This window comes from Apodemus sylvaticus, chromosome 3, assembly GCF_947179515.1.
Source record: "Apodemus sylvaticus chromosome 3, mApoSyl1.1, whole genome shotgun sequence".
Classification (NCBI taxonomy): Eukaryota; Metazoa; Chordata; class Mammalia; order Rodentia; family Muridae; genus Apodemus; species Apodemus sylvaticus.
The window spans coordinates 60430409-60456478 of record NC_067474.1 but is presented as its reverse complement, the minus strand read 5'-3'; the positions used below and the strand labels follow the sequence as shown (position 1 = coordinate 60456478).

General features: G+C 49.4%; 1 protein-coding gene across 1 annotated transcript in view; it reads right to left on the bottom strand.

The window, feature by feature from the left end:
• Positions 1-4604: 4604 nt before the first annotated feature.
• Galnt12 (polypeptide N-acetylgalactosaminyltransferase 12) overlaps positions 4605-26070 on the bottom strand; it is a 29112-nt gene continuing 7646 nt past the window's right edge. Inside the window, exons 2-10 of the mRNA XM_052176460.1 lie at positions 23758-23927; positions 20337-20526; positions 16609-16794; positions 15427-15544; positions 13949-14125; positions 10189-10320; positions 8476-8589; positions 7613-7759; positions 4605-5266 (exon numbers count right to left, since the gene is read on the bottom strand). Of these exons, the coding sequence (XP_052032420.1) occupies positions 5126-5266; positions 7613-7759; positions 8476-8589; positions 10189-10320; positions 13949-14125; positions 15427-15544; positions 16609-16794; positions 20337-20526; positions 23758-23927 (1375 nt within the window). The 3' untranslated portion in view covers positions 4605-5125. The remainder of the gene's footprint in view (positions 5267-7612; positions 7760-8475; positions 8590-10188; positions 10321-13948; positions 14126-15426; positions 15545-16608; positions 16795-20336; positions 20527-23757; positions 23928-26070) is intronic.

Genomic DNA, 26070 nt, shown 5'->3' with positions numbered 1-26070 from the left:
CCGTGGATGGTCCTATACCCAGCTAAACTACCCCACAAACATGAAAGGAAGACTTTAAAAAATTCCCAAATAAGTGAAACTAGCCTGATGCAAATGAATCTACCCTTTAGAGAAGTGTAATGTCCTTGTAATTCAAGCAAACATGTGAAACTTCAGAACATAAAATACAGCTCAGGAACTGGTGTATATGTCAGGAAACTGAAGGACCCTTCAGTGTGTGTGTGTGTGTGTGTGTGTGTGTGTGTGTGTGTGTTTGTATACAGTCTTCTCTTACTGTTTAAAACAACCACTATGCAATTCTACTGTTGGGCTTGTAAGGCATAGCATGTCTATAACAGAAAAGTGAGGAGAAACAGGATTGGGTTGATACAGCTAAATTTTACTGTAATTAATTCAGCAATAAGCTGAAGGCTGTGAAAACTTTAAGAAGTGTATTGTAATCTCTAAGACACATGTTAGGTAGGTGACTAAAGAACAGGCCTGAAAAGGCTGTGGGGGGACTTTGTGGTAGAGTACATGCCTAGGGTGCACAATGCAGTGGGTTTGATCTTCAACACTGAGAGTCAGTGTGTGTGTGTGTGTGTGTGTGTGTGTGTGTGTGAGAGAGAGAGAGAGAGAGAGAGAGAGAGAGAGAGAGAGAGAGAGAGATCACCAGAAGTTATCCTTAGGTCATCTGCAAATAGGCAATGAACAGGTAGGAGAAAGAGAGGGACAGAGGGCAGAGATACAGAGATATCACCAGAAGACATACTTCAGCCATCATGCAGATGATGAATCTGTAGTGGATTCTCATCACTTTTTGAGACCCATTATCCAAGTTAGGTGATGACTTATGTACACCCTCCAGTGGCTATAGGGCCTACGTGCTCATTAGCAGAGATAGGTGAGGTCATCCTCACCATCACTTCTGCTTCTCCTCCCCATCTCCAGTTCCTCAGTCTGATTATACACCCACCTCCTGGTGACCACTCTTATAGGAGTATAAGACTTGCCCCACCGACCCCCACACCCAGTGTAGACAGAGGGTGTGCCATGAAGACCACCTGTTTCGGTGTGGCTTTGCAGAAGAGGCTCAACTCTGAATATACCTGTTGGAACCCTACAGGGAAAGTGCTAAGATAACGCCCTGAACACCAGCAAAGGCTTTGGTCACCTGTGTCCCAACACCACAGTTCTTTTCTACTCCTACTCCTTGGTTGACTGTTCATGTCCCAAACAGCTCCCTCTTCCTGCCGGTCCCTTGGGACCTGTGATGGCTGGGAGACCAGATCAACTCCATCTGGGTTCAGGCTCCATCTTAGAGAACCCGACCTAAAGTTGAACTCGAGTTAAACAACAAGCCTGCACCCAGCATTAGTCTCAAGGTCTCTCCTAACAACCACCAATCAGGAGGAAAGCAGAAGTTACCGTTATACCTAAAGATATTTACTTATGAGAGTTTATGGTTTGGCTCCCAGCACCAGCCAATCGGTCTAAAGGGCAACAAATTCCATAATCACCCTTAATTCAGATGTGTGCCAAGCTGGAAACCTCCTTGTGTGTTGCTTGCCTCTATAAATGCTTGCTTGTAACTGGGTTCGGGGCTTCACTGTCCTGTCCTGCTGCAACAATGACTACAATGTGGCCCAGTCTCGAGCTTGAATAAAAACCCTAGTGTGACTGCATCAAAATCAGCTCTTTGGTGGTCTTTTGGGGTTTGAAAAACGGACACAACAGTGGCTATTCTTAGTTGTCACCTGATTACATGTGGAAGTAACAAGTGTCTGGGCACACCTGTGACGGGTTTTGCTTAAGTAATTTAATTTGAAGCAGGAAGAGCCACCTTTAATCCAGGTCTTTATCAGGAAGATCCGTTCTTAACCTGGGCCACGCCTTCTGTCACGGTCTGTATAAGGCCATGGAAGGCAGAAGCTTGCTCCCTCTGCCTGGCAGGTCTACTCCTTCACTGGCATTAGAGCCTACGTCTTTGAGATCCCAGTGCATACTGAAACCCAGTGGAAGAATCCCTCATGGACAGAACAGCTACTGTGTTCCTGGACCTTCCATTTGTGCATAGCCATTGTTGGACTAGCTGGACCACAGCCTGTAAACCATTCTAATAAATCCCCTTTCCCTATCTATCTATCTATTATCTATCTATCCATCCATCCATCATCTATCATCATCCAGCCATCCTCTATTATCTATCTATCCATCCATCCATCATCTATCATCATCCATCCATCCATCCATCATCCATCTATCCATACATCCATCTACCTATATATGTACACATGTTCACCCATCAGTCCTGTTCCTCTGGAGCGCCCTGCCTGATGCAAGCCCTGTCTCTCTCCTCCCTGGATCTGTAATACACTGCTTCTTGCTTTTCGTGTGATTTTCCTTTCCATGGCACACTTGCTAACACCTCTAACCCTAACCTGTTTCTTTCCAGTCAGGATTCTCCCAGAGAATGGCGATCCTGGTAGGATCTATTACTTCTGAGGGAAGGGAGAGCCACAGCCACCTGCCAATATAAACAAATCCTGTGAGAGGAACACTTGTTCACAGGTCACACCTGAGCCTCAGGCTCTCTTTCAGAACACAGAAGTCACTCATGCAAAACATACCATAAACATCTACCATCAAACACCTAGATCCCCTGCAAGGCAGGTTCTCCTGAGAGCCCCAGACAGAAAAGCAAAATGGAACCCCAGGAACCAAAGCAATCTGCCTCAGCCACTCTGCACACCATCACTACACCCATGCCCTGGATACAGGAACACACAGGCAAGGCAGCTGGAGGCACCTCCTCACATCCATGTGGAGTTTTTAGATCCTTCCCCCATCACTGAAGGGAAAGTGGCCTCCAATACTATAACATCTTCAAAACCAAGAGAATATTGTTTTCCTGATCTTCTCACACCCAGAAGCTTACTGCTCCTGGTAGAAGAAATCAGGGGAGAGTCCTCGAGCCCAGCCAATTGGCTGCTATGCCTCTGAGGCACACAGACACAGGTGCAGCCTCCCACACGCTGGGTGCAGTCTGGGATGCCGGCTGCATGTCTGGCCCACCCAGGCTGTTTTCCTCTGTTTGGGGAGGGGCTCTCTGCCACACCAGACCCACCTAACCCTACACTACAGAAGGCAGAGGGAAGCAGAAAAGTGGTCCCTCCCCTGACCCACAAATCTTCCCAGTAGGTCAAGGGGAAAGCCAGACCCATTCTGCCTCAGCCTTGCAGAAGCCACCCCACCCCACACTCCCATACTGAAGAGCTGCCTAACCCTCAGCATGAGCGCTGAGCTGTGCAGAAGCCACCCCACCCCACTCCACGCTCCCACCTACTGAAGAGCTGCCTACTCCGCAAAGAGAGAACATCTGCATTACTTTGTACTTGCTTCTAAAGAAACACCAGCGGACACTCACTGTTCTGTCCATTTTATACAGGGTTTTTATGAGGATCTGAAGGGGTGGGATAGGTGGTGGGATAGGGATAGGAAGGCTCAGTGGGTAAGGTGCTTGCCTTCTAAGAGTGGGGACTGTAGGATGGATCCCCCAGTATCCACAGAAAAGCCTGGCAGACACGGAGGTCTGCAGAGAGTGACCAAGGAAGACACCTTAAACTCTGACCTCTACACACATGTGCCTCAGATATGTAAACATATGTATACACATGCTACATACACATAAAAAAAGGTGTAGGGGCGATTTCAAAGGCAGCATCTCAGAGCCCCTCCCACACACCCCAAACCAGGCTAAGCCTTGCCTGCCCCTACCCTGCAAACTCAGTTTCCTGGTCTCCATCTCACTCAAGGGATCTAGAGTACAGAGGCGGCATGCAGGCAAAGCAGACCTGTTTCTGAGGAGCTGTTGGCATCACTCTGGAAAGGTACCCTCAGGATACAGTGTCTGAGAGAAGAGCTACAGACATACTCTGATGCTTTTAATCAATCACACTTGGGTTTTCGCCATTGGCCAGGACAAAAACAAGATCTGCAGTCCACCTTCTGAGAGATGTTTTCTTGAGACAGGCTCTCATGTAGTCCAGGCTAACTTCAAACTCTCTGTGTAGCCAGTGATAACCCTAAACTTCTGATCCTCCTGCCTCCACCTCCCAAGTGCAGGGATTAGGGGTGTGCTGCCAAGTTGATTTTTTTAAAAAAATGTGGTGCTAGGGATAAACCCAGGGCTTCATGAACGCTAGGCGGGCGCTCCAGCCACAGACTCACACCCGCCACAGACTCACACCTGCCACCGACTCACACCCGCCACAGATTCACACCCGCAGTTCACTGTTGCTAGTTTTAATTGTTCTTATTAGCTTTACCAAGTTGGTGAGCTCTTGGAGCTGATCTAGAGTCACTCAGACATTGAATTATCCAGAAATGTCCACAGCAAACTGCTTCCTCGAAAACTCTCAATAATCAGATATTATTATAAATAATATTATTAAATAATCAAATACTATTTAAGGAAAAAAGTTCCATAGGATGTTTCATGTAGAACATTGCATTTCTTGCTGGAAATATACTCTCAAGTTTGTAGGACCTTGGCAAACCTTATAGCTTCTTTGAGCTTTCAGATTTGTTAGCCTATTTCGGTCAGTATAAACATTACGATACAGTTCTGACTGTGGCATCATCACATAAGCAATAAGCACTCTTTATTGTATAAATCTAGACTACCACACCCCACTCACACCTAATGAAATCAAAACAGTATTTCTAGTGTCCATCTCACCCCCTGAGAGAACTCTAATTCGACATTTGAGGTATTACAGTTTGTGTAAAGTATACTACAAACACCCAGGAAGCTTTGTAAGTACCAAAATAAAATATTTACCTTTTGTTGCTATTGAGAATAAAAGGCACCATTGTAGAATGCACATCTTGATAGGAAAATATTCTCATTAAACTTTCTCAAAACCAAAGGCAACATCTTAGGACTGCCCTCAGATAACAGGATACCGGGAGACATTTTTAAAGTTTTCAAAATCTGTACAAAGCTCATTCACATTCTTGTGAAATCCAACACATTCACAAATAACAACCGTGTATGTCGTCCGTCTCATTGGGCCCGCGGTGCACAGCCAGCCGCGGTGGGCGCCTTCCGTGGCAAGGCGATGCACTGTGACATGCGCATGCGCTATGACATGCGTTCCCTGAAGAACCATCTCTGCTTCTCTGAGTTGGTACAGTCCCGCAGGTACGGCGCAAAGCCCTTGCTATGCTCCTTCTCTGTGGCCTCCACACATTTCATGCTCTGCTTGTGAACTAAAGTGCCATCCTACAAATGAAAACAGACATTATATGCTCAAGACAATTTTAGTGACTCCTCAGAAAAGTCACCATCCCCTTAAGGCAGATTTTGAAGACCCCAGGGAGTGAATTTTAGCATTTCAGAAATGTCTTAGACAAATGGATGGAACTGAAGAACATCATCCTAAGTGAGGTAACCCAGTCTCAAAAGAACATTCATGGTATGCACTCACTGATAAATGGATATTATCCTAGAAGCTTGGAATACCCAAGACACAATGCACATATCAAATGATGCCCAAGAAGAAGGAAGGAGTGGCCCCTGGTCCTGAAAAGGCTTGATGCAGCAGTGCCAGGAAATACCAGGACAGGGAAGTGGGAAGGGGTGGATTGGGAAACGGGGAGGGAAGAGGGCTTATGGGACTTTCAGCGGGGGTGTGGGAGGTGGGGGGAATCCAGGAAAGGGAAACTCACTTTAAATGTAAATAAAGAATATATAGAAAAAAAAAGATGAAAAAAAAAAAAAGATGGGGAAAAAAAAGTCAGCAATGCAAAACAGCGCCACCTGCTGGCTACTCAAGAGGACGGGAGAGAACCTGGAGCTCATCTCCCCTTTCTCCTTCAGTGAAGGCACAGCCAAGATCCTTTATTTATACCTCCCTCAGGTCTCTTCATCACCGAACTCCAACCTTGTGACTTCCTTCTCTTGAGCAGTTTAACAGAGTCACATGACCTAGCCATACTCCTGGCTAGCACAGGTGGCGGGACATCCAGGTGAGGGACCTGAGTCCCTAGGTCACCTGTTATCAGCCTGGGTGAGAGCCAGTGGGGTCTCTGGTCCCAGTCTCACACCCCAGAGTGTGGCAATCTTTAACAGCCCCGCTTGTGTCCCCAACACGTGCTGTGGGCATGGGGAGCCTCTCTTTGCTGTATTACCTTGCCCCTCTCTCCTCTGTGGTGTAAGGACCTTAACCAGGGGCTAGCAGCCAACAGCGAGACTACATAGCCTCCTAGTTCTGAGGGCACGGCCTTGCAAACAGCTAGATGCTGTTAACCCTGACCCTTCCATGGCCCTCCAAATTTCCTCCTGAGGATGCTAAAAATAAGGGACCCACTACAGCATCTCTCTATCTGGCATTCTACACAAGCTCACTTCTCCAAAGGGATCATTTAATTTTAAGGTAAAATCTTTGTAGGGGGGAGTATGCACGTTCACACACATATGCCTGTACACATACATGTATATGTATGTAGAGACCGGAAGATGATGTGGCATCACCTCCACCTTCTTTGCTTGAGACAGGGTCTTTTCTGACTCTCAGTCTCATCAATTTAGCTGGCCAGCTTGTCCTGAGAATCCCTCTGTTTCCTAAGCACTGCCTCCCAAGCGACCTGTCAGGTCTTTATGGGGGTGTTGGAAATCTGAATCCCTGTCCTCATGCCTATATGCCAAGAGCTTTATCCACCAAGCCATGCCTCCAGCCCTACAACGGAATTCTTGATGCGGCATGTGGACAATCTTGTTTTCAGACTGTTCTATCGTTCTCTGGGGGCTAGAAGAAAAATGCAAAAGGAAGAGGGTGACAGACTGTGGAGTGTGTGGATTATTTTTCCTAAACTATTTTATTTTCTTTTAAGACAGGTCTTGCTGCCCTGGAACTCACAATCCTCCTGCCTCAGCCTCCTGCATGTTGGGATTATAGGAGTGTGCTACCATGCCCAGCTCTTACTTTCTTCTGCCACACAGATGGCACCACAGGGCTGGCTCTCCCAGGGAGCCTGCAAACTCCACTGCTCTTATTATTATAGTTCTCTACAGGAAAATATATTTCAACTTTGAATGGGATCTCAGACTGCTCCCAAATGAGTATACAATAGTATCTGGGAAGCCAGCTCCATCCCAGGGTGCCTCCTTGGTTACATCCCAAGCAGTCACGAGTCTATAGGGCCTCACAGCTTCCACAGGAAGTCCTGGGAATCTCTAAGTTCTTATTAGAGCAGAGCAAGGCTGCTATTAACAAGCCTGTTTCAGAGCCAGGGCAAAATGATGCAGGGTGGTTTATGCTCGGGTCTAACGTCGTGTTCGGGCCCTGGGGCCACGTACAACACTCTTATAACCCATCTCACCGCCACACATTAGTGGCAGTTCTACTTTCCATTACAACCCACGGCAGCTCATGATGTAAATGACTGAAAGAGAAGAAAGCCCCACAGTCACCTGAAGCCACAGACTCTGACTCTACAGTCATCTCCCAGCGCCAAAGTGAAGTTTCCAGTGTCTGAGACCCACTGGGACCAGGCTAGAGAGTACACGTGGCTTCCGCGCACAGTCACACAGGCCTGGGCGATGGCTCTGGAAGCTGCGTTCACTGACCTCCTGTAGGATGAACTCCTGGTTCTCCGGGACGGTATCTCTGCAGAGATCCATGACAAGGAGGTCCTTCCCTTCCTCCACAGCTATGCAGGCCTCAGGCTGGCGGGTGTTATACCGTATTTCATTCCGGGATGTATACTCGAAAAACTAACAACAGTGTGACCAACATGTGTCAGATTACCATGTGACGTGGAGGAAGACGCCCTGCACCAGATTATTTTCTAGGGCTTCAGTTTCTCAACCTGCATATCAGACATTCACACCACAGTAGCAAAATCAGTTATAAAGTAGCAATGATAGCAATGTTATGGTTAGAGGTCACCACAACACGAGTAACTGTCACTGCATTAGGAAGGTTAAGAACCACTTCTCTAGGGAAAATAAGTGAGGGTGTTTTTGAGCATCACCCCTCCTACCCCACCCGACCCCACAGCTGCCGTGACCCTGTGGTAGGGCTCCAGGTATCTCGGGGCACTAAGCTGGCCTCTTATTTGAACCCGGATAAGGCCTACTGGATTTTTTCTGTCATGCCAAATCCAAAATAACAGACACTGTGAGTCCCACATGCTAGGCTAGCGCTGTGTCACTGAGTCATAGCCATGCACAGAGGGCTGGTGAGATGGGTCAGCTGGTAAAGGCTCCACATGGTGGGAGGAGAGGAATCCTGCTGTTCTCTCTCTCTCTCTCTCTCTCTCTCTCTCTCTCTCTCTCTCTCTCTCTCTCTCTCTCTCTCACACACACACACACACACACACACACAAGTACACAAGCACACACATATGCAGGCAAATAAGTATATATAATACAAAATTTTTAGAAGAAGAACACCAAAGCTTGCCTCTCCCTATCAAGGACACACTTACCTGGTTCTGGCCCAACCCGTGGCAGAGGTACAGAAGGACCTGGTGGCCTTCCACATGGTTTTCATTGGGAGGGTTATAGTCAAGGCAGTACCCTCTTAGTCCTCTGTTCTGGAGCTAAACAAGACACAGAGGTGGCATCTCAGTCTAGATCTCCACACAGCAAAGGAACTCCACACAAGGCTTGGTGGGGAGAACACATGAGGACCGCCCCAGAGAGAGGAGCCCCGTCCGTTTGTTTGTCCAGCTTTCAAGTCACTATAATGTTTTCCTATGCTAAAAACAGATGGGACCTGGCCCCACTTTAAGACACCAAATCTGGCCTAAAAACTTGCACCCTGGTCACAGCCTTTACGGCTGCACTGGCTCACACAGCTCAGGCGAGGGCTCACTTCCATGGTTAAGAAATACGGAGGACAGAGGTGCAGCTTACAGACAGTGTCACGAGGGAAACAGTTCACACACAACCAAGCTGGGCTTTTTTTTTTCCTCAGCATGGTTAAAGGCAGTCATGGGAGAGAAAGTGTGCAGGTGTGACTCAGGCTAAAGAAGCCTTCCAAAGCAAGATGTGACAGCCTGACATGGTGTGTGGATCCCCACAGAGCAACCTGAGAAATGGAGGGCCGGGGTGCCCAGAATGGCAGAGTGGACAGGAGCAAGGCTTCGTGGTCACGTGGCGAGCTTAGTGGTTATGTGGTGGGCTGTGCACACTTGAGGCACAGAAGGAAATCACAGGACATCAAGAGCCGGAAGCACCAAGGTAGGACAGAGGAGAGGAAACAAGAGGAAGAGAATCCTGACTATTCTAGAATCACAGACACAGGAGTCATTACACCATTCCCTGTGTACATTTGACCGCTTTCATCTAGAAAACAGAATTTAACACTAAACCCTGGCTTCACAGTTATCCAAACTGGGACAGCAGCGTCTCAGATGGGCAACAGAGAGATGGTGCATCTCCTAGCAAAAGCAAGACTCTGGTCTTAGTTGGCTTCTGTGTGTGTGTGTGGAAGGGAGTGTGTTCGTTGATTTGTTTTTTTTTTTTTTTTTTTTTTTTTGAGACAGGGTTTCTCTGTGTAGCCCTGGCCATCCTGGAACTCACTCTGTAGACTAGGCTACCCTTGAACTCAGAAATCCGCCTGCTTCTGCCTCCCAAGTAATGGAATTAAAGGCCTGTGCCACCACTGCCCAGCAGAAGTGAGTCTTCTGCCACTACTATTGCTTTTGTTGTTTCTAAGAGCTGCAAATCATTAACTGGTCAGGCCATTAAGACTAAAAGTAATCTGAAAATACTAGGGAAAACTATAGAGAAGCACCACATATGCCCATCCCCATAATTAACTGATGAGATGCTGGGGGCAGGGGCGCAAGCACGTCCACACAGGTCTAATGCGGAGCTTGATCCCCGGGTCCCACACAATGACAGAAGAGAAGCCACTCCTGGACCTGCTCTCTGATCTCCACATGCACCATGGCATCCCAGTTAATTAAACAACAACAGAAGCTCACCCTTGACAATTTCCAGGTGCCTTCCAGTCCTGACATTGTGGACCCAGGGCTCGGATGCCCAAGGGGAGAGGAAGGACCATCAGTACATGATCTGGCCAGACGGTGAGAAGTGGGGAGGTCTGAGGGGCTCACAAATTGGGATTTTCCTCCCCAGGATTGTTGTTCAGGCCCAAGGCAACAGTCATTCCACCATGACCCACCGCTTACCATCCCAAAGAAGCCAGGCCTGTCCTCCGGCACGTGCAGTTCCGGGTACACTGTATCCAGGAACCACTTGAAGTCTTTACACTGGAGCTTGGCCCGAAGCTTCTTCCTCTCTGTCACGTCCCCAAAGGGTTCCTGAGAAAACAACAGAATGCTGAGTCCCTACAGGCTGCCTATCCACACCTGTCCTCGATGAAGTCACTAGCTAATGGACAATCCACACTCTTTTACTGAGCTGGGTGCTGGGCACAGAATATTCAAATTGTCCCCTGTCCTCCATATGTGCACCATTGGCATGTTCACACAGTCACATAAAACAAATCAAATGGGATTTATTTTTAAAAGGAAGAACAGGGGGATAGAAATTTCAAGTGACTGGATACTGACTGCCCTTTTGGAGGGTCACTTGTCAATCTTCAAAAGAATAACGCATTAGAGTGGGAACAGTCACATCATAGGTAATAAGCAGAAGAGACTGTCACCCTGGCAGAGCTATGGGCTTAGGAGACAAGGCATCTGCAGACAGAGCCTAGGAGCCCCCGTGTCAGCATCCTGGACCTGTGCACCCTTGCGGACTCTGTGACCACAGGCCATTCTCTAACCAGAGGAGCGTTGTGACTTAGACTGTACCCTTCTTACTACTGATACATGAATATTCACTCTCAAACACAGGCAAGTGTCCTAGGTATCATCATGAGTGACTTGCATGTACAATATAGTGAAATACAAACGTATGCTGAACATTTAACTCATTAATATGAGTTCAAAGCTGCGGTGAGCAAGCTTCTGGAAGTTTGACTTCACGGGTAAGCTGACCCACCCCCACCCTACCCCACCCCACCCCCGAGCTTTTGAGTAAGGAAAACAAAGCCTGCCACCAGGCAGCACAGCAAATGTCCACCCAAGAACAACGGCTGAGCCATGACTGCTCTTGCTCTAATGTGCTCTCCTGCTGAGGACCGGGGAGGGAGGCAAGGAAAGGACATATGTAAATATCTGGGTGTCGCTTCTATTGCAATGTCAAGTGTGTGGCCCCCAAACCTGGAATCCACCCACGCATAGACCCTATGTGATCTTGACTCCAAATTCTTTCTGATTGGTAAATAAGATGCCGGCAGCCAGTAGCTGGGCAGAAGAGACAGAGGTGGGGTTTAAGATTCCTGGGCCTGGGGTCTGAAGAGAAAAAGGTAAAAAAGGAAGAAGACATGGTCAGGAGTCAAGAAAGTAGGCCCTAAGGCCTGGGCAACTAGAGCTAAGAGTAGCCCACATGAAACTTAGTATGTGATAACTTGGGGTTATTGACGGGAAAGTAGATTCTAATAGCATAGAGGGGAGATATCTGCCCGGCACTTGTGCTATTTGAGGCTTACTGTAAATAAGTTGTGTCTTTTTTCCAGGAACTGACAAGGCAGGGTAGAAACCCTGGGTCGGGATTAAATAACATCTACAACATTCCCCAGTACTTTTCTCTACTGTACTTTTCTCTACTAATGTTTCATTTGTTTTGCATCAGCATGTGTGCACATGCTATGGCAGACATGGAAACCGGACAAGTTGGGAGGTTGGTTTATTCCTTCTACCACGTGGATCCTCAGGATTGAACTCAGGTCTTCCAACTTGGTGGCAAGTCCCCCTGTGAGCCACCTCACGGGCCCCACAAGTCCTTTCTTTAACGAGTCATTGTGCCTCAGCTTTGACCAAAGCCCACAAACAAAGCCAACAAGCTTTGAGCATTCAGGTGCAGTCAACACAGGCTGACTTGTTCTGGGGAAGGGCGTGCTCTTGAGAATAGCAACCCAGTGTTCCAGGTTGGATGGCCGTGAGGAGCAGGTATTTTAGTCTGTTGCTCTAGACAAGACAGAAGAAACCAAGGCAGATGAGCCCCTAAGACATAGGGTTGTGCAGCAGATCAGGCTGTTGGCTCCTGGGTTCAGCCGATCTGAGAAAGCACCCTGGCACGCAGGCCCCAGGCCTGCCGCCACCTCCCTGAGCTGCCAAGCCTTAGGCGGGCTCCGTCAGCTTCTCAGTCTCCTCACCTCCTCCTCCTCCCTGGCCTCCCCTCCCTCCTGTGTATCAGGCTTCAAATCTATAAGATGGGACTTTGGTAGCTACCCTGCAGGGCTACTAGGAAGGCCTTGGCAGAGTTTTCCATCAAGGGCCAGGGCAGATGTCTTGAGGACCTCCTGTGTCAGCAAGTAGCCCTTAGGTGTACAGAGCTGGCTTCTGACATACAGAGAGTGCTGGCATAGAGGCCGTGGGCCCAAAGCCTTGTGGCGGGAGCTGGGGTGGGACAGATCCATAGGTCCCTAAGGCAGGGACAGAATGAGGCTCTGAGGCATAAGCAGCCCCCGAGCTGTGGCCCTGAGGCGAGAAGTTAGCTTGCTCTCATAGGGCCTCATTCACCACATGGAATATGGGCTCAGCTTGACGTGTGTCTGGATTCCATGGATTCGGGGATGTAGCTACTGAAGGTTAAGGCTGCAGACTTGCAAGCCATTGCAGGGAGGGCAGGAGGAAGCCTCTGAAAGGGCACAAGAGACCTAAGAAGCAGGTGTGCTTTGAGCAGGAACTTCAGACGACAAACAGTGCTTAACTTCCACCTTGAGCACGTGGACGCAACCAAGCTGGTTACAAAGAGGGAAACCAAGACCCCTGGCCCAGTGCCAGCAGATGACACTACACAACCCAGACTGGATGTGCCGGCACAGTCAGGCCTGGCCGTTGTCTAGCTCTGTACTTGCAAATCTGCCTCCATGTTGAGCCGCAGTGTCATGGACATCCTCAAACAATACTTCTAAGTTATTCAACACACAGGCTCCCAGGAAGGTCTCACAAGGCCATGCCCTGCCTTCCTGACTTGCACTCACACTGTAAATGTGTCTTTTCCACACTCCACTGGGGCCTTGTATTTCACACCATGTTTCTGATCTTACCAGCTGTGGTGGTTTGGATTTGCTTGGCCCAGGGAGTGGCACTATTTGGAGGGGTGGCTTTGTTGGAGTAGGCATGGTCTTGTTGAAGGAAGTGTGTCACTGTGCCGGTGGGCTTTGGAACCTTCCTCCTAGATTCCTGGAAGTCAGTCTTCTCCTAGCTGCCTTTGGAACAAGAAGTAGAATTCTCTCCTCCTCCAGCACCATGCCTGCCTGGACACTGCCATGTTCCTGCCTTGATGATACTGGACTGAACCTCTGAACCTGTAAGCCAACCCCAATTAAATGTCCTTTATAAGAGTCACCTGGGTCATGGTGTCTGTTCACAGCAGTAAACCCTAAGACACAGCCATCTAAAGTGACCGCCAGCCAGTGCTTTTTGCATTCCTAAATGTAAGAAAGTGACCTACAGAGAAAATACCTGTACAGGTAAGAGCTGTTTAGACACAGGTTACAGTGCCTTTGGCCAATTGATGGACCAACAATAAATAAATAAATAAATAAATAAATAAATAAATAGTCCTCAAACAGAATACATGAATGTATGTCCTGATTCATTTAACAGTCCCAATTGGCTGGCAAAACTATTGTGTCTGAGCCTCACAGGAACCTAATATTGCTAGAAGCAATGGTATGAAAATCACAAATTCATATTTGCAGTGGCTTTATAAAACATGGCTCTGCAGATAGCGAGAACTGACTGGGTACGCATATCCATGAACGGAAGGTTTTCCCATGCTGTATCAGAAAGACCAAGCTTGCCCCCTGGGGGAGCCAGACTCTGGGGCTTGGTTCCCATGAGGCTGATGGTGCACAAGTTGGGCGAGACTCACCAGGCGGGCCTGGGGATTGCGGTGGTAGTAGAGTTCTTTAAATTCATCCATCCACACTTCTGCAGCTCGAACACTGTTGGCCAGGGCCTTGCTGCGTGAATAGGGAGCTTGCTTAGGGAAGACGTGGCCCACGTGGGAGCAAGGGTGTGTTTCCAGAGTGCCACCGCACTGCCAGATCTGCAATGGAGGAGGAGAGGAGAGGCCACACAGTGAGGAAGGAATGGCCGCTGGTCTACGGGGAGTGCAGGCGGGAGGTGGCACCCTCCGAGGCGCTCGCCCTCCACAGGCCTGGAGGCGCTTACCAGCATGCACCTGGCACAAAGGCGGAGAGTGGGAAGGCAGCTAAGACAGACACAGGAGCTAAGAGACCCAGGCCCAGACAACACAGCTCATGCACTTGACTGGGGTGGGCACTGTCTCAGCGGGTCAGACATCCCTTCATTACCTGATGCCACAGGAGAGAAGAAAGCAGCAAGGAACAAGAGAGGTTTGAAAGGTAGAGAGGAAGCTTCTAGAAGAGGCAGAGTATCCTGACACCTAGGGAAGAGGCAGAAGAACTGTTAGCATTTACACCCAAAACTCAGGTCACTTGGGGCCTCATTTTCCCAAAGGCGTTCTAAAGGAGCCTAGCATCTCGTGTTCATAACACAGGGTGTGAATGCTGTGGGCGAGGGAGGAGGCCAAATTCTTCTCACTAAACTGTTTTCAAGAAGAGAGGACAACGGACAAAACATTGCTAAAAATCCAAGTTCTGATCCTTAAACATGTAAGATTGTGATGACAAGGAAATCACTGAGACGCTAAGGCTTTGAGGAGGGGCCCCCAGGGCAACAGCCAGGCCTGCGGCAGAGGGCAAGTTCTGGACTGCAGACAGAATCGATTACGTCTGACTTCATACAGCGAAGAACCTGTGAACATGTCTTTTTAAAAGACAGCTCCCCACAGTTATCAGCTGTGCTACACACCAAGGCCACCTCCTAAGCCGCTGGTCAGAAAGCAGCTCCAGGAGGCGGGCCCAGGACTCCCGGCTCTGGTACTCCAGTTCCGGCTTTGCCCTAAATACTGAGTGAGAACGCACAAGTCATATTCTCACGCCTCGCCTCAGTTCCTCCCATCTTCAGAGCGAGAGAGAGACTAGAAGACTTGCTGTACCGTTTCCAGCCGAAGTCTGACATAAATGTAAAAGTACATCCCCAATAGCTAAGACATCAAGCATGTCAGTAAGATGTGCTTGTCACTGTCTTACAGGGTAACTGAATAGACCTCCAATGCTGAAGAGGGAGGAACGACAGAGGGAGGAGGGGGAGATGTGTGTGTGTGTGTGTGTGTGTGTGTGTGTGAGAGAGAGAGAGAGAGAGAGAGAGAGAGAGAGAGAGAGAGAGAGAGAGAGAAGACAGAGAGATAGACAGAGAGACAGAGAGAGACAGAGAGAATGAGAAATTAGAACCCAGAATGAGTCCAAACCAAAGACTACTCACCCTAAAGGAGAATTCGAGGTTTTCTCCTCCCCAGACTTCCATTCCTGTATCGTAAGACCCCAGATAGTCAAAATATCTCTTACTCACAGCAAACAGTCCCCCGGCCATAGTTGGAGATCTAGAAAAAAAGCAGTACCTATATTTCAATGGAAGAGGCACAAAGCCTTGGTGAACGGCTGAACTACCATCCCAGCCCCCATCCCGCCGCCCCCAGAGCCTCTGTCCCGTGAGGCTGAGCGCCTTACATGTTTTCATCCATCCACATGCACACCTGAGCTCACGCTCTGTGCCTTGACCTGGCAGAGCCTGGAGGCCCACACCCCACACACACAGTCTTCGCCTTGAAGTTCAGAGGGAGCTGAGCAGCCAAGTCCTCTGTGTGTGACACACAGCAACAAAGGCCACCCAGAGCCCTGTGAGGGAGGGGAGGGAAGATCCAAGCTTCCTGAGGAGGCGAGGTCCGTGGGAAGAAGGAGAACATCATACTAAGTGAGGTAACCCAGTCTCAAAAGATCAATCATGGTATGCACTCACTAATAAGTGGATATTAGCCTAGAAAATTGGAATACCCAAAACCTAATCCACACATCAAATGAGGTACAAGAAGAACGGAGTGGCCTGGTTCTGGAAAGACTCAGTGCAGCAGTATAGGGCAATACCAGAACAGGGAAGTGGGAAGGGGTGGATGGGAGAACAGGGGGAGGGAAGAGGGCTTATGGGACTTTCAGGGAGGGGGGGCCAGAAAAGAGGAAATCATTTGAAATGTAAATAAAAAAATCATATAAAAATTAAAAAAAAAAAAGAAGTAAGCAGAAGAAGGGAATGGGGTCCCGCCTCCACCCCCTGACATGAGCATGACCCCTGAGCAGGAGGAGCTCTGGGGTACTTGTGGAACTTTAGAGATCGGAGGCTGGGGAGCCAGTACTCCCCCAGCAAGTGTGATGCTTGCTTAGAATTCAACCTGCAGTTCAATCAGGGGAAAACACAAACTTTAGCTCATGCATGCTTCCCCCTGTTAAAATTGTTAATTAATTAGCTGAAACATACCAATATAACGCCTGTAGCAAAGATATTTGGTAAGATAAATGCTCCGGGGAAGCACCGAGGTAGAGAACAGAAGTGGACAGCTATCCCTCCCTCCCTGAGGACAGGCTCTGAGACGAGCAGCCAGGAAGGCCTGACCTGATGACATCGATAGGAGACCGCATCAACTGCCGCTCCCGCTGGGGAACCACGTGCCATGTGAACACCAGCCGCCAGTCAAAGCCTCCAATCTGGGGCTCGCCTGAGTTGCCCAGGTACTCAAAGGTGTTCCAGTCAATCACGTCGATGACGGGGCACACCACGGCCGACTCCTTCTCGTGGATCCTGCAAACACCCAGGGCACGCATCTCATCTGCCTGCTCCAGGCCGCAGGTGGGGGCAACAGGAGTTCTGGAAGGAACTGTCCCTCTTCCAGCAGAAAAGAACCATTCCTGGGGGAGAAGACCCGCCTCCCCCATTCTGGATCATGTTGGAAGCCACCATGGAGCACGGTGAGAAGGTGGAGAGGAGCTGAGGCAGGAGCATCCCACAATTCCATCTTCTCTAATCCTGTCCGTGGACATTCTGGCTAAATCTGGATCCCTTTCAAAGAGTCAAGGTGTGTGAATATCTTTAAAAGGTGATTTTTAAAACAAAGCACACACTCAATTTCTCAGAGTGCAAGAGGTTCCATTACAATAAAAGACCTTAACATCAAGAAACAATTATCTCTGGCCGCCAAGATGGCTCAGTGGATAAAGGAGCCTGTAGCTAAGACTGATGACCCAAGTTCAATCCCTGGGACCCACACAGTGGGAAGAGAGACTGACTCCTCCGAAGTGTCCTCTGACTGCCACACACGCAGTGTGACGTGCCCGTGCACGCTCACTCTAGCATTCTCTAAATGTGATGTAATCAATTTTTTTAATTTAAAAAAAGTTATCTTAAGAACAGAAGATGTACCAGGCATGGTAGTAAATGCCTTTAATCTCAGCACTAGGAAGACAAGATAGTTCTTTGAGCGTATGAAGCCAGCCTGGTCTACATGATGCATGATGAATCCCAGGACAACTACAAAAAAGGAGGAGGAGGAGGAGGAGGGGGAAGGAGGAAGAGGAAGAAGAAGAGGAAAAGGAAGAAGGAGGAGGAGGAGGAGAAGGAGGAGGAGGAGGAGGAGGAGAAGAGGAGGAGGAGGAGGAGGAGGAGGAGAAGGAGGAGGAGGAGGAGGAGGAGGAGGAGGGGAGGAGGAGGAGGAGGAGGAGGAGGAGGAGGAGGAGGAGGAGGAGGAGAAGGAGGAGGAGGAGGAGGAGGAGGAGGAGAAGGAGAAGGAGAAGGAGAAGGAGAAGGAGAAGGAGAAGGAGAAGGAGAAGGAGAAGGAGAAGGAGAAGGAGAAGGAGAAGGAGAAGGAGAAGGAGAAGGAGAAGGAGAAGGAGAAGGAGAAGGAGGAGGAGGAGGAGGAGGAGGAGGAGGAGAAGGAGAAGGAGAAGAAGAAGAAGAAGAAGAAGAAGAAGAAGAAGAAGAAGAAGAAGAAGAAGAAGAAGAAGAAGAAGAAGAAGAAGAAGAAGAAGAAGAAGAGAAGGAGGAGGAGGAAGCCTGAGGTCTGGCTAGACTCTCGTTGCTAAGGATTTGAACACTGCTCTTAATTTGCTATACTGTATCAGACAAGTCACCTGATGTCTCAAAATCTATTGCCTTTATGATAACAAGATGGACATGAGAACTCCTGAGGGCATGTTTGTAAGCTCAGTGACCGGGAACCGGGAACCACCGCCTTTCTTTTTCTGTTACTGAGAAGTATGCAGTGAAATGAAACGTTATAACTTGTGTTTGTGCACATCGGCTGGTGTATATGTTGGCTTTGCTACCCACAAACACTATCCAAACCCAACTGTCCATCAGCACGCTCCTCAGTGACGGCATTACCTTTGTCACCACGTGAGAAAAAATGGACTGAAAGGGAACTTCCCCTTGGGGGCTCGTTTCTTTGGGTTACAGCAGGGAAGAAGGCTATCTCAAATGTAAGACCTTCCAATCTAAGAGTCACAGCATAGAGGACAAATGAAACGGAGAGGCAGACTGGGGCTATTCCTGCCCTAGACCGACAAAAGAAAGTCAGAGAGACAGCAGATGTCAGACTGAGGTGGGCCCGGTCAACACCCACCTCTTCAAACAAACTGAGGGACTGTTTGTTAGAAAGGCAGGGCAGACCAAGGACAGACCTGCTAGGCTATTGGCCTTTGGCAAGGCCCAAGTCCCACAGGAACTCATGATTTGCCATTTAGCTGGCAGGAAGCACAGAGAGCCCAACTTCAGAGAAAGGGGAACCCAAGGAAATGCCACACTGATACAGGACTCTGCCTTGGAGGGTAGAAGATGTATTCATGGGGAAGTTTCCAGAATTAAGAGCTGAACTCTCCATTTGCACAGCACTGATTCTCAGCATCCTCTGCCTGCAGCTCACCACGAACAGTCTTTGACATGACAACCCAGGGGCCTATTCCCAGAGGCCCCTGGAGGAAAGAAGGGCCATGATACAGCTAAGACTGCCAGGCACAGTCTGCAGTTTGCAGCCTTATGGGTCTCATTCCAGTGTGTGCCAAAGTCCCAGTGAGCTTTGGACACAAGCAGAAGCTCAGAGAAACCCTGAGCATCAGATGCAAGTGTGCCTGCAGGGTGGAGAGCTTCTCCTCGCCGGGAGTGGCCTTGTTCACAGGGAGCAACACGAGGAACTCCTGGTGTGCTAAGATTCTGCCATCCTGAGATTCTGTTAGCTCACCAGCTCAGGAGCAAGGGTGGCGTCCTCAGACTTCACACTGGCCCAAGGGTAGCCATCTGCCTGCACATTGCGGGTGAGAGACAAGGAGCCCGCTGGCCAGATCCCAGATAGCAGACTATAGGTCCCAACCTCAGCCTCTAGCCCAGTCCTAGAGAAAGCCCAAGGCTGTCACTAATGACACCTTGACCTTTATCTGCCTACTGTGGGGACCCTGGACAGAGCTCCACTAGAGAAACTCCTGGCTTGCTAGCCAACTCCTGCCTTCTACAGTAGACAACTGGGAAAACTGGGAGAGTGAGACACAGAGAAACACAGCCAGGCCCACAGTGTAGACAGCCAGGTAAGAGGCTGGGGGTGACAGGGGAAGGTGTGTGTGTGTGTGTGTGTGTGTGTGTGTGTGTGTGTGTGATTACTAAAAAGTATACTTAAAGTAAAGCAGCATAAAGTGAAAATAACACAGGCTAAGTTCTTTATGCTCGGGTAAACTTGCATTTTTAGTTCTGATATTTATAAAAATTATTTATTTTTTTATATTTGCGGGTTCTAGGGATATACCTTGCATACCTAAAGCTAGTCCAACTTCTAGTACTATATACAAATACTTGTAAACACACACACACACACACACACACACACACGCACACGCACACGCGCGCACACACACACACACACCCTACCTACACACCCTACCTACCTCTTTTAGGGTCTCAGTTTCAAGGACCCCAAGTGTTGTACTTAATGAATGCTGAGTAACTCCAGTATCCACAGCTATGTGAGCCATGCTTGAAGCACGCGTCCAAATGCACATCGCCATGAAGTGTTAGTCAACAACAACTTTGTAAGCCTGGGGTTGATGACACTCCAATGGTCTGCTGTAAGAAGCTGGCACTGTAGCGGCCCCGTCTGTCCCCACCCCATACACACACACAAGCTGCCATATCAAAGTACTTTCCCACTCCACTTCATTTACCATTGTACCATCAGAGAGACCCAGCTGAAGGGTATCAGACGCGGGCTGACAACCCCCCCCCCCAGCAGCCACGGTGAGTCTGTCCCCGCTTCCACCCAAGCACTCCTACCCCCACCCCGCCCCCGTGTGTGTCTCACAAACCTCTGCAGCAGAGGCTCCAGCCACCCCTCGTGACATTCACAGTGACAGTCTAGGAAGGTCAGCACTTTGCCCCTGGCTGCTGAGGCTCCCAGGAGCCGGGCCCGCACCAGGCCCTCTCTCCTGCTAGCACGGATCAGGCGCACCTTGGGCAGCTTTGACAGCTCGTTGGCCAAGGGCTCCTTCAGGTGATCTGTGGACACAAACAGAACAGCGGTCATTGCCCCACATCCCTGGCAGAGCACGCATCTCAGCCCCCAACATTCCGTGTCACCCTGATCCCCTCGAATGGCAAGTATAGAAGTCTCCTTTTCTTTGTCACTTAGGACCCAGAACTGAGGTCAGGCTGGAGGGGACCTGTCAGCAGATACACTCAATCATGTGCTCGAGTGTTATGAGTGCCCGAATATGTCTCAAGGAAAGTGATGCTAAAATGTATTTCATAAGGGACTGCAGAGAGGGCTCAGTTGTTAAAAATATGAGGTCCTCCCTTCTTGAGGACCAGATCTGGGTTCCCAGTACCCACATCAGTGCTCAAAACTGTCTATAACTCCAATTCCAGGGGATCCAACACTCCCTTCTGGCCTCTAAGGGCACCAAGTACACATGATGCACATACATATACTCAGAGTATGGATTTTTAATGTTATGTGCATGAATATTTATCCTACCTGTATATTCATGCATCATTTGCATGTTTGGTGCCTGCAGAGGCTAAGACAGGGTGTCAGATCCCCTAGAACTGTAGGGACAGACTATCGTGAGCCATCGGATAGGTGCTGGGAACCAAACCCAGGTCCTCTGGTAGAACAGCAAGTGACTGCCATTAGCCACTGAGCCCACTCCCCAGCCGCAGATTAAACCTTTATTTAAAAGTCCTTCCGAGGTCAACTTGCGCACATTTAAAACTGAAAGCGGTTGAATAAGGTCCCTTGCCTCTGTGGATGCACTGTGATTAAAGTTTCCTCATCCAGATGGTGCTGCTGGGAGCTTGTGGAAGCCTTAGGAGGCGGGGCCTATGAGGAGGGAGGCCCTGGGTCTGCGGTGGTGAGAGTGCGGCACCCCTCTGCACCCAGCCCCAGGCCGGGAGGTATAACTTCCCACCAGTGCCTTCCACTATTACATGAGGAAGCTGAGAAACTGAACTAACCAAACTATAAACCAAAGAAACCTCTTCTCCCTCTGAGTGGACTGCATCGGGTATTATTATAGTGACAGAAAGCTGCCTGAGACATAACTTTTATTAAAACAGTAATTATGGTAGTAGACATTTTCTTCATTTGGAATCAGCTTTCTATAGGGTAGCAGCTAGCACAGCTTGTCAGGGGATGTGCAGCTCTCGGTCTGCAGAAGGGGTTATACATGACAATGACAGGTCACAGCTAGCCTCAGGATCTCCTGATTCCAGGGCAAGGAGTCACACCCTAGAGGGTCAGGGGAGGGTCGTGGGAACCCACTTGGGCCAAAGAAAAGGGAAGAAAGAGCGCTTCTCTCGCCACCCAAAGTTCTTACCCATCAGAGACTGTTCTATGTCACTTCAGAATTAATGAAAATATTTCTCTAAATGTGCTCCACACATATAAAACATTTCTCACCGGTTTTCTTTTTAAGCTCTAAATGACTGCCTGTGAGCTGACAGCAGAAGTGACTCTGCAAGCCACGCCATGCCAGTTAACCACAGTGTGGTGTGTGCACACTGAGACGCAGGTGTGGCTGCCGTGCTTGGGTGGGTTTGCCAGAACGTTGGGCGGGCCTGAGCAGCCTCCTGGGCTGAGGAGCCAACCCCCGCCTCCTGCCCTCTACCCCCACACATCACTTCTGCTAAGCAATGAGAAAGCAAGTGGAGCAGCCAGGAGCATCCCAGGCCTCGGGCTCCTCCCTTGCTCTCTCTGGGCCGCGATGGGCAGGGCAGTGGGGCTCAATGCTGCACTTCTTCTGTCTCTCAGGAACTAATTCCAAACAGATCATATAAGCAATCTGATATTTGCTTTTTGGTTCTGATGTTGATGTTGGTCCATATGGTTGGTAATTGGTGTCGGTATAGCAGACAAGAGCTAAGTTTACAAATCTGACACCATTTCATACAAGCAGAAGTTATCATTTAACGAGGCTTAAGTATTTTCCAGGCACTAACACACATCTCATGTAACGCTCACAGTGAGCAACCCTACATCGTCAGAATTGTTATTACTCCCTTCATAGAGACTGAACTCGTTAAGGCCAGAGTTCAAAGCTATGGAGCCCCTGGGTAGGCACGGGATCCAAGCCCTCCGTGTGACATATGAGCAGGCTGTCCGTGACCTCATTTATTTTTCCATGTAATTCTCTGACAGAGGTATGGGTCAATCCATTCTCAGGTAAGAACCTGCAGCTCAGAGAATAAGAGTGACTTCCCAAGGTACCACAACGGTGTGGCCAGACCATGGTGGAGCTTGCCTCAGACTTAGAGATCCTTAACCTGGAGTTCAGGGGCCCCAGGCTGCGCTCAGCACCAAACTCCAGCCTGACTTGCAAGGATACAATTGCTTGTTCCTCAGTCTCCTCCCTGCCGGGGACTCTACCTGAGCTCACAGTCACCAAAATAAAGACTGTAATTTCTAGTTTCCTTGCAGCTGGGTGTGGCTGTTGTCTGATGTTCTGCCTGATGGAAGAAGGTAGGATCCTTTTAACTTGGCCGGCAAACCAGAATGAGTGGGGTGTGAGGTGCTAGGCCAGGCCAGGCAGACTGGAGCTGCAGAATCCCCCAGAGGGAAGACATGTGTGAGAAGGGGACAAACCCAGACACCATCTTGACTTATTTATTACACCAAACTCCCGTCACCCCGGTGAATCTCTGTAATTCAGAACGTCTGCAAGAACAGCCCAACACGTGTAGGTCTGAGCACACTCTCTGTCCTGCAGTCAGACAGCCCGGAACACAGCCCACAGGGAGCAGCTGCAGAGTGCATGATGGCCCAGGATGGTAACACGGCTTTAAATTACAATGATCTCTGTTGCTGCATTCGTGACACTTCTCCTCATTAAGTCCCTACTTTAGCCAGTCACCAAGATCTACTGGCTAAGGTCACTCCATGGATACAGTAGTCGCAGCTAAGCCAAGGCTGTTCTGCCCTCCCCCTCCCCCTCCCCCTCCCCCCCCTTCCCATTGCCATCCCTGCCCAGCCTTGCCCCTGACCCTGCCCATTCCTCCCAGAGCACACTGACTTCTCGGCGACCCACCTGTCCCTCTGAAGCTCTCTGGATGGCTCCTACCAGACTCCTGAAATCTCAATACCTTAGGGTGACCTCAAGACCCTCCCTACCTTGGCCGAGCTCCCCGCCCGCCGGCCAACAGCTGACCCTAGAGGATGCCCCAAATTATTACTGGGCACACCCAGCCCCTCTGCCCTCCCCCTTTCACCCTAGCCTCTGACCCAGGGCTTACCTCTGTCACTGTAGTCATCAACCAGAATGACCTCCTCCAGCAGGATGTCAGGGGAGGTCTCAAGAACACTGTAAACTGTCCGAAGAAGTGTGGACCAGGCTTCATTATAAAATGCTATGACAACAGAAGTCTTGGGCAGCTTATCATAATCGTATTTCACCTCTCTGCACCTGTAAACACAATGCAACTTCAACAACAGAAGAGCCAGAGGGTATGCACCGGGGATGGAGTGAAGGTGGGGAAGTCTTTAGGCTTCTCCTGGGAAATAATCCACTGGAGGATCTCCCGCAGAGCTCCAGAAGATGCTTAAGAAAAGGTGTAACCGCGACAACGCCTGCTTATAAGATACTGGTTTCAAACTATAAAGCAATGCCAAGACTTGGGCGACACACAAACTAGACAGAATCCACGGGAGGGAGACTGTCTCCCACTCAGGTCTTGGCTGTCCTATCTGTCCACCCCATTCTAATCCCGGGCTTGGCTCAGACTGCCCCCTCCTCCTGGCAGTCCCTGCTTCCTCCTCCCTTCTCTTCTTGGAAACCCCCGCCCCACCCCATGCTCTCCAAAAGCAGCTCAGCCCTGATCTCCTCTAGGAAGGAAAAATGTCTGTCCTGGAGAGCTGGCAGCCACACAGAGCTCCTCTAGCACCAGGTCTCCTCCATTTCAATAGGTGCAGGTCACACGATTCCTGTCACCCGGGGACTGTGCCCACCTTCCCCAGCATCCAGAAGTCACTACACCTCACAAAGGTGGGAAGCCAAGCACATAACTAGACATGTGGCTTCAGTATTAGGGGACAGCTTCTGAGGGTGAACTTGAGTCCATCTAACCCTAGGGGTGGGGCTGTGGCTAAGGCTTCTGAGAGTCAATGCTTGCTCTGGAGTTTGTGTCGCTGTGCACTGAAGGTTGCTACAGCAATCTGTCCTCAGAACCACCTCAGTGTGACACTCACTATGGGACAATGCCTAGAAATTGTCAGCAGGAAGTGCTGATGGTAAGACGGCATGATGTCAGAGCCACCAGATTTTAGACACTGGGACCACGCCACGAGATGAGCTGGCTAGACCAGGAGAAGATAAGCATCGAAGAGCAGGCAAGCTACCGTTGCCTGGCCTCCAAGAGAAGGAAGGCCTCAAGAGACAGGTGGGTGACAGGATGGAGACACAGAGCTACACAGAGGAGTACTCCTCACAGCTACCCACTGACTAGCAATGCTCCAGTGACCCGCCTCAGTCAGTCACCAAGTATTTCCTGATTGCCTGCCAGGCACCAAACAGGCAAGGGCCTTTGTCCACGGAGCTTCCATTCAGTAATCAGGCAAGCAAACCAATCCTGACAAAAATGACCCATGTAACAGAGAAAGTCAGGAGGGGGAGGGGACAAGAAGCATGGAGGAGCAGGACGGGAGTGACCGCAGAATTAGTGAGGTGGTGGGCCCTCTGCAGAGGTGACATTCACCATAAAGTTTAGGGGTGGGGCACTTGTCTAAAACACTCAAACCCCCGGGTTTGACCCCAGTACCACATAAACCAGGAGGTCTATGCATGCTGATCATCTTGGGACGGAAAGAAAAGCACATCAGAAGTTTGAGGTCATCTTCACCGGCCTGGGTTACAGAGACCCTGACTCAGAAAAACCAAACCAAGCCAAGTGGTTAGAAACCTGACTAGAACCTAGCCCCTCAAAGCAAAGTGGGGGCGCTTCACAAAGCAAAGACAAGGGCGCTTATCTTATCTCTGGCACTGTTTCCATTTTATTTTACGTTGCAGCTTTTCAGACAAAAGGCAGAGAGGATCAGAAGCTTCCACTGGCTGTCTCCCATCAATAGTCAACACACGGGCGACCTCAACCCACGTTTATCACCCACCTCCCACCGTCCTCATTGCAGACCGTTTTTAAAGAAGACCCTGCATACCACAGCAACCACAGCTACTTTAGCAAGTATCTCTAAACGATAAAGGTTTGTTTCTTAGTGTATTTGTTTCTGCCATGCCTTAGAGATGGAACGCCTCTTGGGGCTACCCTAGCTCCCCGGTCTGTAGTAATTCATCAAAGCTAAGCAGACGCGTGACAGGGCTTCATGAACCAGAAAGGCAAATGGTGCCAACTGAACTGTACAGAACATATTCATTTTAGAGATGTCAACATGGGGTCCCAGGGGTGGAAAGGACATGGGACCCTCACACATAAAATCCACCATTTTATTGTTACCTTTGAAGCCACTTCCTGGGCTGGAGTGACAGCGCTGTGGTTAAGGGTGCTCTTAACCACATTTGCTCTTGTAGATGACCCAGTTTGATTTCCAGCACCCAT